At 41.1% G+C, this 14,413-nt stretch overlaps 1 protein-coding gene across 1 annotated transcript in view; it reads left to right on the top strand.

Annotated features, from left to right (window-relative positions):
- The first annotated feature begins 4,915 nt into the window (after positions 1–4,915).
- tei (irregular chiasm C-roughest protein teiresias) overlaps positions 4,916–14,413 on the top strand; it is a 156,154-nt gene continuing 146,656 nt past the window's right edge. The window contains exon 1 of the mRNA XM_090155396.1: positions 4,916–5,540. Coding sequence (XP_090011522.1) covers positions 5,417–5,540 — 124 coding nt within the window. The 5' untranslated portion in view covers positions 4,916–5,416. The remainder of the gene's footprint in view (positions 5,541–14,413) is intronic.

The following is a 14,413-nucleotide window of genomic DNA, read 5'->3' as shown; positions in this document are numbered from 1 at the left end:
AATTTTGGGATGTCGTTATGTACGTGGTCAGCTTGTTCACGTTGTATTTTTTTTGGCACACGGGTTTTATCTCCCTGTTTCCTCTCTGGCATATCTCCGTGTGTAGCTTAAGAATCTCGTCTCTTTTACGGGGGTCGTGCGAATGAATATATTTGGTTGCCGCCGCCGGAGAATTTTTATTAAAAATTCTCTTCACGCGAAATTGAGGAAACATACGCGAAAAGGGCGAAAGAAGCCCGTCGACGGTTCCGTTCTGGGTTTGCGTCGCTATAGGCCCCGCACGGTTCGTCGTGCACCGTGCCGATAAGGTGGGTGTGGTAGCTCCCCTCTTATCATCCCCCCACCCTCCGATATGTTACAGACGCTCAACATTGGCGCAACCCATTCTCGCCGTGTCGATTTAAAATTACCGTTAAGCACGCGCCCCTGAATTTATTCATGTTTTTTTACACGGCCGGGGAGAGCTTTTTATCAAACCCACCCGTTTTGGCTTACGCCTAGGCCTAGTATTGAAATTGCTTTCTGTGTGTCTGTTCTTCTCGTCCATGAAATCCTAATACGCTGTGTTGAGATTGCATAAATTTATTCATTTCTCTTATGAATATCGAACTGCATTAGGTAATTTTTCCATTGGGGCTTCGTTATTATGACGTTGGTCATGCGCCACCGTTTAAAATTGTTTTTGAAGGACAACGTTTTCTCTAATGGATATTTTTATGACCAATTTATCCCGAAATTTATTTCGTGAAATGAGAAAATCAATATCTTTTTGATTGATAAATAATTTTAAGTAATAATCGGCGCCAGTTTAAACGTGCAATTCCGGAAACGTTTTGCGTTGTCTTCAGATTAGCTCTTTGTGATTACGAAAACGCCCATCCTAGCCGCAGATGGTATTCGTGTTTGGCTCAAGCCGAAAATTTCCAACGCTTTTACACCAAAATGATATTTATTTAACTTCAAAATGAATTAAAGAAGATTTTTTTTCAAAAGCCTTCAAACTTTTTTAATAGGCATTTCTATAAAATAAGCTACGCTTGCTGAACTGGTTTTTATGTAGCTCATTCTTCACGAAATACGTACAAGTTCAGTTCAGTTAAAAACAGGGTGCCTCGTCGAATTTACTCTTAAGAACAGGGCTTTTCGTAGCAAAACGTCATTGAAACGTCACCCGTGACGCAGCAGCAACATCAAAACAAGAAGGCCAATGCTACTTTATAGAAAGGCCTATTGGCAGTTCAGCAGACAAAACTGTTTCTCGAGAACTATAACTAGATGCTTAATATTTTGACATATTCTTTGCCGAGAGAAGTGAGGTCTACTTTTTAATCGAATTCGTGTTTAAGAAACTGAAATTGCAATAAATATACGTCAGATGACGTTAAAACTTTAACCATAGATAAAAAGGTGTAGTGTGCCTTACACTGTAGTTTTGGGTGCTATTCCGAAAAATAGTTTTTGAGCAGCACATGACGCATTTGGTTCCTTGCAGAACTCACGTGGAAGATCTTCAATTCTTAAATTATCACATTTCTTCATCTTATCGACCAAAAGTTTCAACAATTACCCATAATAATTGTGGGCAAAACCCTCATTTTTAAAATGGCATCGTCCGACAGCGCTCCTACCGTGAAAAGCGATAAACGTTTCAACCTAAAGCACGTGCGTAAAAACGTTAGATGACTAGCTAAAGGTATTAAGCCCGACGTCATTCGCTTATTATTAATTACAATATCAGACGTCGTGGCGCTACAAGTTGCCTTCAAAACGGAAATGGCAACAACAGAAGTAAATGAACCGAAGTTATTGAAATAGCGCTCAGAATCGGAGGGCGTTTTCCTTATGAAAATGATGCATGTCGTGCAATAAAACGCGCATTAATTATGGAGTTTGTTTTATTTAATTTGGATTGAGCAATTAGACGATGAAATATATAGCAATGCAGTATTTACTCAATAAACCCTTGAGGGAATTAGTATCTATAAACTAACATTAGTTTTATTTACATCATTGCCGTAGCCCGCTTTCTGGTGAATCCGCCTTTAAGTAGGTCGAAGGTAAACAGATAATTCAATCTATATATTTTTCTCAAGAACTAACAATTGGGAATTTTATTTACTTATGGGCTGATACATACGCGTGGAAGCCCCTCGGTAAAGAAGCACGCATCCAATATTAAAAGTCCACAACATCGTTTGAAACATTCTGGCCGAATTTCGGGTAGATCACGTAACTTCTCAATTCCAGATAACGATCACCGTGAAATCTCAGTCGCCAGCCTTTTAACTTAGTATCAAAAGCTAATTGAGTATTGAAACGCTTTCAACGATAAAAATAATCCTTGCTTAATTAATTATTAAATTGAATCTAGGGAGTACGGGCCCGGAAAAGTTATTAAGTCCCGTTCGGCTTGGAAAACAAACTCACTTTTATCGCCGAAACCGTAAAATCATCTCCAGTATTAATGCCTCTCATTCAGGGTTGGCAAGAACCAGCCAGACTGGATTAAACCAGCCTTGTTTAATCCAGTTTAAACCCCCGAAAATATCCATGGTTGAAACTACTTTTTTTATTAAAAAAATATTGAGAAATGAATTAGAAATATTGAAAATTTAAATACTATTTATTTCAAATAAAAATGCAGAATATAATATTCGGCATTTTTTATTCCAAAACGAAACTAAAACTTAACCTTCACTTTTGGTCGTCTGCTACGTTGTCTCACGAGTCACGAAGTAGTGAGGGCTAGATATAAGCAATTGGGGATCTTAAAATTCATTTTGCACGTGAAAATACGCCGCCGTGTTAGGGTATAAAAGCGGGTAATTAAGCCTGCTATACCTCACAATGTAAAGGTACTGTCACGCGCAAAAACGTCATTTTGAAATCGGTCAATGAGGGCTAGATATAAGCAATTTGAGGATTTTTTATTAGTAGATTTAACCGGTTTAATCCACCGGTTACAATTTTTTAATTTAAAAAGCCCCTCTCTCGGTGGGCTTAGTTTTGTGTTACATCTAAGCAAGAACGCGTACTTAAATATCTTTTCTCCAAGTATAAATATTGTTTATGTAGCGTGATTGTTCTGAAAAGAAAAAGATTACATTTGGAGTGAAATTTTTTAAATCGAAGATGGCGCTATCGCGATCCATTTAATTTCTTCTTGCACTAGGCTAGAACAGAGGTTCTTTTCTATGGAACCCTAAATTATCCACCAAATTCTGGCGGAACCCCAACTAATTTTTTTTACTTATCTCAAAAGACTCTTGACACAAACAAAGATGGGCGCGCTGCGAATTCTCGGAACCCCCCTCGCACGCCCCTGGTGTTCCGCGGAACGCCAGGGTTCGGCGGAACACCAGGGGCATGCAAACGTTATTACGAGAGCGAGGGCAAAAACAATATTATAAGCACATACCTTGTAAAATAGGCTGCGTCCGAAAAAATGACGAGATATAGAAAACCAAACAAGGGTGTCGCGTGTTTTGTCGGCCTGTCAGATTGGCAAATAAGTATCCTGAGTGAACTACAACTCTGAACTCTGCCCTTGCAAAAAGGAGCTGTTAAATAAAAGCGGGGGCAAGTCGCCCCCGCTGCCCCCGTGGTTAGCACGCCCCTGCGGGAACACTTTTTGGGAACCGCTGGGCTAGAATACGCGATTTACGAAAACTCTCGTGTTTCCCAGACAGAGTAGCGTATTTTTATCCTTTACCATCTTGTTTGTAAATGCAGCGAGTAAAATAGGGGCTGTTTTCGGAGGCAGATGTAATCAGTTTTTCGTGTTTGTTTAAAATTTCTCGGGGTTAAGAAAGAGTTAGCTTTTGAATTTATAGTGGGGGGGGGGAGGAACATGTTTTGAAATCGTACGGAATAAATCATCGAGCCTTTTTGTCGTGTGGGATATTAGAAATTTATATATCGGGGTGCAAGGAGGCCACACATAAATAGCGGAATCTTTCAGTTCATTATTACGAAAGACGACACAAAGAAAGAAAAGGAACTTAGCGGGGGGCGGGAAGGGGGTGGCGGAAAAGTACAAAAGAGTTTCGGAGAGTCGATCTCTTTTCTTCCGCGTTGATCATTTGATCAGCGAATTTCTCTTCGCCGTACATATACGCGAGTAAGGGACGGTGGAAGAGTTTTAGGGAATTATTCGCAGTCAATGGTCTATTTTCTAGGCGCGTCACATTCACATGGTCCCGGAGTTACTCGAGTTGACTGCCTAGCGTTAGGTTTCAGAGAGACGACGGCGGGGATGGGGTAAAGTCGGGCTACTCTCGGAGCCCGCCGTTGATAGAAGAGTGGCGAGAGTCGCCTAATATAGCTGATATTTCATTTGATTTCTTTCGTTTTGTTATTCTGACCAGGGCTTCTTATTGATTATCGTCATGAGAAGGGGCCCAGCCTCTTATATTCTCTCTCTCAATCCAATTGAATCTTCCCCGCAGCGGTGCCCTGGGCTTTGCCCGTTCCAGGGCGTTAGTGTTCGATGGTCGCTTCTGCCCATTGCCATTCGCCCGATGATCCAATTTCTATTCGGTTCAATATCGGAATCGCGCCGGGGTTCGCAGTCTGTTCCATCGTGACAACCCCTCCGCGTACCCCCCGCACGCCACTTGGCCCTCCCCCGGTAAAAGGCTCTCCCAGCCCGGTCCATCACGCGCGTCCCAACCTGCCAGGGAATTTAGCGACGCTACCATCGTCGCGTGTCAAACTCCCCGCGAAACTGCAGCGCGGGTGATGGTGGGCCGGTGGTTTCGTTTTATTCGACTTGTCGTTGTCTCTCTCTCGGCGCCGCGACCCCCTCCCCCCTTCTTCCGGCTTTTGGACTCTCCCGTTAGAGTGACGTCACGCGATATAAAAGACGGCGAGTTTCCGGCTGGCGTGAGTGTGCTTTTCCCACTCGACTCGACTCGAGGCCAGCGGATCCCCGCTGCTGAGACGACGAGAGAGCGAGCGATACGCCACGAGCGCGTTAGAAGCTCACTCGGCGAGAGATTGGGAGGAGCGTCGCTTCTCCGCTCGCGCGCCCGAGATATCTGTTCTCTTTTTCAACACGCCGGAGAGATAAGGAGGAGGAGGAGCAGACGGTTCTGACAGTTTCGTTCGTACGTGGCCTCCGTCGAGGACTGACTCGATCGGCGCGTTCATTCTAGCTGACTCTCGCCGAACTCTAGAGAATTTTTAGACGGCTCTGAATTATTTGTTTTCGTTTTTTTTTGAACCGTCTAGGGTCGTTTTTTCCCGTCTCGACACCCGCGAGGAACTTGGCGCGTGACCTCTGGTCGTGTTGGTGCGTTTATCCGGTCCTCTGTTTGGGGGACGCGTTCCACGGATCGTAGTGCCGCGCGTTCGTTTGTTCGGCGCCTTCTTGTACCGATGGAACCTGGTGGCCCCGTGGTCAGCCACCGACAACATGAGATTTGAGTCTCTCCCCTTCGGTACCGTCATCTTCTCGCCGAGAAACGACGTCCACGGTTACCGGGCTTTTCTGCTCTACAAAATCATTCTGTGGACCGTTATGGCAACCTTCATACACGGTGAGTTCTCCTACTATCGTATTTACGTCATTTTTAACATTGTCACTATTGTGTCGTCTTCCGTATCATTATATTTATCTCAATAATAAAAAAGTCGAGATTGGTCTTGGTGGACCTTCGACGTGATTTTCATTCGTTTAAGCCAAATCTGTTTATTATAAACCGACATAAGTTTGCGGTTGGTGTGTGAAATTTATCAGTTTGAAATTACCTATCAGATTGAGTTTATTGAACCGAGAACCGGAATATTTAAATCGTGTGGTTTTAAAACTTAATTCGATTTAAAAGATGGTTCCATAAAATAAAAAAATGAAGTGTTTTGACACTTACCCACTTACTAAATACGTACGACTATAGTTCAGAGTCTGAAATCAACGATAGTGTTCGAGATACTAGCTGCCAGAACACTTGCCCGTTTTCGCAATCGCATTTCTTTGAGCGCTATTCTGCTTTTTCGTTCCGAAATATTTCTGTATAAAATGGAATATTTATGTTCTGACCTATATTGACTCTTTAAGCTTTCGCCAGAGCCGAATTATTCTAGCTAAGAAATATTTATAGAAATCGCTTCGTTTTATGTAAATAGAAATACGAATTTTCCATTTTGGTATTATTTTATTTTAAGATAAAACGTTCAGTCGCTTAACTAATCCATATAGCTATCATTACGTACCTCCGGTTTATTTGCATCGGACATTTCGCCAAAGAGAAAAATGGACCAAGAAAACGCGACTTTCAGATTTGGAAACCTACTTAAAAGATCCATTAACGTACGTTATACGCGTATACGATAAATAGCGACTAATAAACTTTTCCACGCTACATACATTAGCGGGTGACTCGTTCGCGTATAAAGAGCCAAAAGCTAATATTCAAAGTCAATTAGTTGGCCAGCGTGTTTGTGGAATTGGATAGAAATTGATGAAGAAATAGAAACACGCCTATACTCTCGATACCTCATTTAAAGCGCGACTGGTACGCGTAATAGATCTACAAAATTGAGTGGTTTCTTTGGCTAAATGGTAACCCGGTATTGATTCTTGGTGAATACGTATTAGGTCCAATAGGGTTTGGCAATTCCAAAGGGAGATCTTTATTGCTCCGCTGGTTTGGATGCAGTTAGTTAGCTTATGACAAATCTGGACGCATTTGCATTTCAATCGGGAAATTAATAAATCAATCAAAAGCTAATGGTCTCCGCCTCGATACGCTGCCGCTCTCAATTGACCAAAGATCCAATTTGCTGGAATTATATTTTACGAGGGTGCCTTGATTTGGATGACCTTAATCTAATCTCAAGTTTAACGATATACTACTTCGTACGGCTATCACGGAAATGGACGCCTTTCAAGTATTCCCCTTTATTCAAATTCTTTATAAGTAGTATCGGAAATAATTTGGTTCGTATATTTATGGGCCTAAGATTTGTTTCAAAATTGACTAATTTATTTTGGAAATAGGGTTGAGTTAAATTAAATTTTGGAATTGGATGTTAAAAAAAAGTCAAATATACATTTGTCTATAAGAATTTATTTAATTAATTACGCAGTTATTTTGAAACGGGACCATGCAGTTGGGCCCGCCCCCCGTCGGGTAACCGAGTTAGGCCATGTCATACCTAGAAATTTTAAAGCCGGGCCGGTAAAAAATAAATTAGTGGATACGTTTGGAGGTTAACTATTCCTTTAAATTTCTACATTATTACAGGGAGCGTAGAAACTGAAATTCTGAGGTGGAATGACCGTATCTTGTTACGTTTAGGCAATAAAACGGGATCCAAAATCGTTCTTATGGATCCAATAGTAACAAGTGGGCCATGCAGTCCCAATTAGTAGGCTCACACGAGATTGAATGCCTAGTACAGACAACGCAGTTGGCCGAGTGCCGTGCGTGCGTTACCGAATTGGTACGGCGGCGGCGGACAACGTGACGGCCATAGTAGGCTTACGCTAGCTATAGCTCGTGTAAGCCTAAAAATAGGGGACCCAACTTTCTTGGCGCAAATAACGGCTCCGCAGGGCCCGAGGCACGGGCGGGTCCAGGTAGAATAAGGCACATAAAAGATTATATAAAAATAGTCCGTATAATAAGGAGTGTCTTAAATAAGTTTCACGGGCGGCCCCCAAAGAAAAAAGGCCCCTCCAAAGAAAAAAGGGCCCCCAAAGAACAAGGGCCCCCAAAGAATAAGGGCCCCCAAAGAATAAGGGCCCCCAAAGAATAAGGGCCCCCCAAAGAAATAGGTCCCCCAAAGATTAAGGCCCCCCAAAGAATAAGGGCCCTAGATTCTATAAAAATAGTGCGTATGATAAGGAGGGTATTAAATACGTTTCGAGGGCGGGACCCAGAATAATAAGTGCCCCCCGAAAGATTCTAGATAAAATAGTCCCTATGATAAGGAAGGCCTTAATTAAGTTCGACGGGTGGGCCCCAAATGTGTCTTGAAAGAAAAGGGGCCCGTTCGTGCAAAATGTACTTGTCCAGGCAGTCCAGCTGTCTAAATGAAAACGGGATCTCGTTCACGCGGTCTTATGGCTGTCTGATTTCATGTCATTGGCTCTCCCTTGGCGCGATTTTAACCATCGATACTGTGACATCAAAGTGCGTGATTACAAAATTTGTGGCGTGTTAACCAATATTTCCACGAAAAGAAGTCTTGAGTGCCGATAAGTAGAACTTTCACGTGACGTCATTGACCGTGCGAGCGAAGCTAGACAGAGCTGCTATCAATCGTATTTTGGTAAATAACGTTAGATATTCCTTCAAAAAGATAAAAAATTTTAACAATACGTCATTTGATATACGTTTCTTTAGTGTATAGTTTTTGGTGTAATTTTGTAACAATCATAATCGTAAATAAATCATTTATGGGCTGTTAGGTATCTCTAAAATATTTTGTTTTGTATAAAACATTTATTTTGAAATTTAATAACAAGCTTCTTCGTTGCTTGGCTTAGATCAAAGTGTGGTATCTTTTTGAATCGCTTGTTAAACGTTCACCACCACGCTATGAGATTTAATCATGCTTAAAAGCCATTTGAATTTGGGTTTTTTTATTGGTTGGAGACTTATTCTAAGATTTTAAATGAACTTCCATATGTCGTAAGATCAACGAATTTATCATTTATGTCACCAGCTTTAACAGAAGCTACGAATTTAAATGGAATTACCAAAAATATAACAGTATAATTTAAAGTACATTATTTTAAACGCATTGTCACTTTTTAATAGCACTATAGTGTCAGAGAAAATGAAGTGACAGGAAAAGCTCCCTCAGTCCTATTTAACAGTGACTCAAATCAAATAACTCTTTTTCCCCAAAATTGAAAGGACTGGAACTGGCAAGCTCGTGGTCTGTATTTTGGGAACATTAAATTACTCGCGGAATGAGACCAAAATAGTAAAAGCGAATCTCTCTCGCCTAGAAGATGTAAGAAAAACCCGAATAAAAAATACATTAATGGAAAAAAAAGGAGGAAATTTAGTTGAATTTTATTTTTCCATTTCGGGATACGAGCCGTTTTATTATTCCTCCGTACGTTTCCGCTCGTCCTTAGTGGCTAGGAAAGCGTGCCGTTTCGGTATCAATTTTTCCGCGTAGGACCATCCCCTTTCAACTTTTCCCGGAGAAACCATCAAAAAACCATTTTACAAAAACTGGGGGAGAATCAGTCTTATTATTTTTATCGCTCGACGTTTCTTACGAAAGCGAGTTGAGGTTGTCCTCTGGTTTGTTCGCTCTAAGCTTACGCACCCAAAGGCGCGCTCGAAGCCCGGCATCCCGTTCAAATGAACCGCGTAGCTTCGAGATACATTCCGAAGCGAGCTTGGACACGGACTTATAAAGACTGATATATGATGAGTGTCTCTCTCTCTCGTATCTCTCAGCGTTCTTGCCTATCAACAACGGATCAATATTCTCTTTTTTACTGGAGCAACTGGAAAATAGCGGGGAGGCTACGGACCCGTTGAAAGAGAGGGATCCTCAATTTGGGACTGCTTCCACCCCCCTCACCTTTTCCCTCATTTATTTTTGGGGGAGCACGCGTGAGTGGAATTATGTCTGCGTTTTAGTTTTGTAGCCGGGCTAATCCTCCGGGGAGGGTTTTTGCATGATGATATTAAAGGTCCGTCGAGCGCCGGGATTAGTTTTTTCGTTATTAAGCGTAATTAAGCCTTGTTAGGAATAATATGTCGTCTTTTTCTCTTTTATATATGTATATGTATCTACGTGTATGTACCGTGATATACGTATTCACCCCCATCTAGCGGCGCCGGCCTCGCTCATTCAAATGTGAAACGCGCGGTCTGCGTGCTTTCCATAAATTAGAGGCGGTGTTGATCCGAGTACACCCCGGCTCCACTCCTTCTCCTTTTTACGTGTACGCCTATTTGACGAGATTACGCGATATCAAGGGGTTTCTTCCGCGACCCTCTCCCTTTAAATTAAAGTGTAGCCCCTCTTTTACAACTCTCCATTTTTGCAAACTAAGCAGATTCATATGTACGAAAAGTGTTGCGCGGGAATTATCTACTCTTCCATTCGTTTCTGCGGAGATTCCAACGAAATTAAGATAAATTTTAATGCATTTGCACCGCTGTTTTCCCGTTTTTAAATTGGAAAATCAAATTGTACTTAAGGAATTGACGGTAAAGTTGAAATGAGGCGTGCCGATCGTAGTGCCAATTTTTATGTGTTTCAAAGTATAGTGGCGTTTGTTGGAATTAAATAAATGTGGGTATGCTACAAGTTACTTTAAGTATAACCTTTAAAGGCAGGACCACCCAGAGCGGGCCCGGTCCCGGTAAAATATAGGTTCCGGGCCCCCAGAGAGAGCCGTTGCTGCTGGAGATAAGGCTATATTATTTCAGAGATAAACCCTGGAAATGTGTACCTCGTTGGTTCAAACCCTAGGCTGCACGGGCCCGGTAATTTGTACCGGCTTCCCGCTCTCTTGTTGGGCCTGTTTTAGTATGTACTAAATCGAAAAATCGTTCACTAATAAGCGTTACGACTAGTTTTTTACCGTAATAAGCGTTAATAACATCTATAACTTGCGTTGAACTTACTTTTTAGTGGAAGCTAGGAGCAACAAACACCAGGAGAACGCATAAACACGCTAACGCAGTGTTGTGTACAAATTTCATTGGACGAACCTCTATGCTGAACGTTTTACGGAAAGGGGGAAGACAATTTCCGAATTTTGACCTTCCGACGGCAGCAGGCGCTAAAGCGTCTAACCAATGAAAACTGTACACAAGAAAATGCACGACGTTTGACGGGTTGCGTTCTCCTTGTGTGGTGTGCTGTGTTTGTGGCAGAAGTTTGTTAATCCACTATAAACATGAAAATTAATACTTTCTTTCAAGTATCGTTTTTACTCACAATCCCTAGGGATTGGTGTGTACTGGTTTCACGTATAGTGTAGGCGATGCCGATGACGCCGTGCTGTTCATATATTCTGGACAGTTAGTTCTAGCAGGGTCAATGATATGTCAATTTATTGGGCAGAACATCTTCTTGATGACCCAATATTTATTTTTGGTCCTGGGTCGCCAGAGGTTTAATAGCGTCCATCTCTGTGATTTTGGCATTCTTCTACTGAACTCTTCGACCGATGGAGTTATAAACTTTAGTCAGGTGCTAGTTTTAGTTTACACTTTATCAATGGTCATGTTTATTGAGAAAGCGTTGGTGAGTATCATGTTGAATCGGATATTGTTCTTAAATAAAGGGTGATAAAGATAAAGTTCTTCTATTGCGTTTTTATTGCTTACTGCGCCTTTTTTAGGAAAGAGTGATTGAATTATTGTTCTTAATTATTTTCGTAAATATTCCTCTTAGGTTGCTATAATGCTAGTGTACAAGGATATTGTAAATTTGTTTGAAATTTAACTTTAATATGCCAGATGTACTTAACACATCAGGAGGATTGTGTGTACTCAAATGTCCGTGACTCTTGTTTAAACTATTTGAGCCGCAAGATGGTGCTTGTAATGTGAGGTGTAATTTATGAAACGTTGCGAAATGAGTGAAAATGAAATTTCGTGATTAGCACTTTTGCCTCTCAGCAAGAGGTGCCAGGTTCGATACCAGCGGGTGACACTGGGTGAAAACTCGGAACCACTTCGGCTTCCCCTATATGTAAGAACTTGCTTAGGTTAACGATAATAGTTTTAATAGTGTATGGAGTGGCTGGCTCGCGTGACATGGACGGTTTTCCACCACCCTCCTAATCATTGAATTACAAAGACATTACAAATCACTATGACTTGGGCCTAAGGTGGTGCCTAGCTGGTTATTATTATTTATAGAGGGATTCGCTCTGTCTATCAGAGGGAAAGCATTGGTCAAAGCAAAGCTTACTTCGATTTGAAGTTTCTGTCATCGATTACAAAGTGCTTAAAATCTTCTAGAGTATGAAGTAGTAGTTATGGTTTTTAAGCCGTGCTTACCCTTAGGCATTTCATCGTTCTAGAATCGGTAATCCAATCCGATTGTTTACTCGATTATGAATTGGATTAGCAATGCATTAATCCGATTACGTTAGGAGTAAATAGCTAGCTTTAATTGGCCGTCATTAGGTAGCGCATTTGTATTATAATTTCGAAGGGCTTGTTATTGATTTGAAATATAAGAAACCACACCTTAGTTGAAGGAGAAATACGTATTTTCAAGTAGCTAAACTTGTCACTAGGTAGCAGCTCAAGTTTAAAATCAATCTCTTAAAAGACCTTTAAAATTAGTTTATTTATGCTTAGGAAGAATTATTATGATCATCTCGAGATAATCTTCTTTCGACGATATTGTTGAAAAATTAGATAGAGCCAGCCCGGATTTCGGTTCATGATTCAAGCGAATAACGTAAGCAGAAATATGATACCGTCATATTAGGTAAATATTAAATATTCTGGTAGAAACGAAAATTAACGTTTGTTTTTCAAGAAGGCTTTTAAAGACCCTATTGAATTCCACTTGAAGTTCAAACTCAGCAGTGTATGGTGCCCCAAGAGTCCACTAGCTTAAAAACGTTTTTCGAAATAAAAGAATCGGGGTATATCCGCGTTCTTAACAGGCGCTCCTTCCTTTTGTGTTTTTGATATCTCTCCCTTTTTAAGCTGTTCGAGAAGTTTAAATATATGTGTGTGGTACGTGCTTATATTTTTGGCATCTCCATTCTTAAGTGTATTCCGTTCCTTTATCAAAGCGCAAACGAGTGTGTTACTCTCGGGAAGAGTTGTTCCTTTGTCTATAAAGAGGAATACAAGGCATAAAAGGATATATAATATCACATCCAAAGAGAAAATGGCCCTCTTTTTGCGCTCCTGGGGTGAGACTGTCCCTGCAAAGTTTTATCAGTGTTTTCCACTTGGGTTACTCCGCGCTTCTTCTGATACCGACTTTTCCCCCCTTTTAAACAAGATATTTATGCCGAGGTTTAGCGGGATAGTTTTACTCGTATTTTTTTTTGAAGAAAGTAGGCAACTGCTTTTTAGCTCGTAGACTGTACCCAATCCCCGACTGTATCTCACTGACAACTGGGATTGGACGCAATTCCAAGGCGACAATTTGATATCTAAAAGAGCCGCTTTCGTTTGAAACGCATCTTCTCTCTCCTAAACGGCGCGAAGCTAGGTTTTCACTGTCACATTTGAACGCGAAATTGCTCTCTCTAGAAAGCAACGAAAAAGATAGTAATGGGTGCAACGCGAAACTGTCGCATTGATAACGCGCTGTTTCCGCAGCAACAACGAAATTATTACGTATTTTGCTCAGTGAAAACCATTATTTTAGAATTATATAGATATTTAATAGTCACCACTCTATGCAATAACATAGTTCCTTTTACGAAATAGGTATTCGTCTAGTTATAGGGATAATGTTATTTAAATAGATTTTCCAGGCTGTCCCTAGCCCCCCCCCCCTTAACCTGGCTTCGATTTGGTGTATTCCATGATTAACATATTCCCGCGCTTTGTGGTTTTGCGTCTGCTAGTAATTTGAATTATCGCGTCTTGGGCTGCCATTTTGCCAAAAAATCTAAAAGGAGCTCGCAAAAATTTGCTCCGATCTCGATGTCGATCCGTTGATCTGTCGAAATCGGCAGATCTGTTTTGGGCGATCTCGGAGCACCCAAGAGCGGCAAATGGAACACGCTAATCTTTGTCGGAACAGATCCGAGCACGCAAATGTAACATAAAATGTTGATCAGAGCGATCTAGAGCGCTCGAGAACAGTCAAATGGAAAACGCTATCAGTAAAGTGGATTTTGAAAATGCGCAGAATTTCACACTCGTTTCTGGCTTCGACAACCTGTAGTTAAGCTCGTGCTTCTCAATCACGAGATTTTGTCTCCATGGTTACCCTTTCAAATGCACAATAGTTATAAGAATTTTCCATTTTTCAATGGAAATGTAAAGTATGTCAATTAGGAAATATTTTCACCTAAATCATTTTCCCAGCTATTGCGCAATCTAGGTGTAGTTCTCAGCACAGAGCCCCCTAGTGTCATAAAAAACTAAGGCGAAATAGATAACACGCTACTCAGCTCGAGCGGGAGTTCAAGTCGGAGCTTGGCGAGTGTCAGAGTTGCCGACGTACGATAATTATCGTACACGTCGATAATTTCCAGTTAATTTTTGGAACGTACAATATTTTCAATGGCGTACTATATAGTACGCATTTTGCGATAATTCAGTCTGAGTTACGATACTGTACGATAATTTTTAAATGGGCTGATAATCTGACTTTTAAACATAAGTTTTCAATCCGTTGAGCTTTAACTGTTATTAAAATGTTTGATTTCACAAATTTAACGTCGCTAATTCACGCAAAATTACAATTTACCGCCAGTTTTCAGGCGTACGATAATTTT

The sequence above is a fragment of the Leiobunum rupestre genome, chromosome 8, assembly GCF_980474605.1.
Source record: "Leiobunum rupestre chromosome 8, qqLeiRupe1.1.hap1, whole genome shotgun sequence".
Classification (NCBI taxonomy): Eukaryota; Metazoa; Arthropoda; class Arachnida; order Opiliones; family Sclerosomatidae; genus Leiobunum; species Leiobunum rupestre.
Note: the sequence above shows the minus strand (reverse complement) of the source record. Positions and strands in the feature narration are given on the sequence as shown.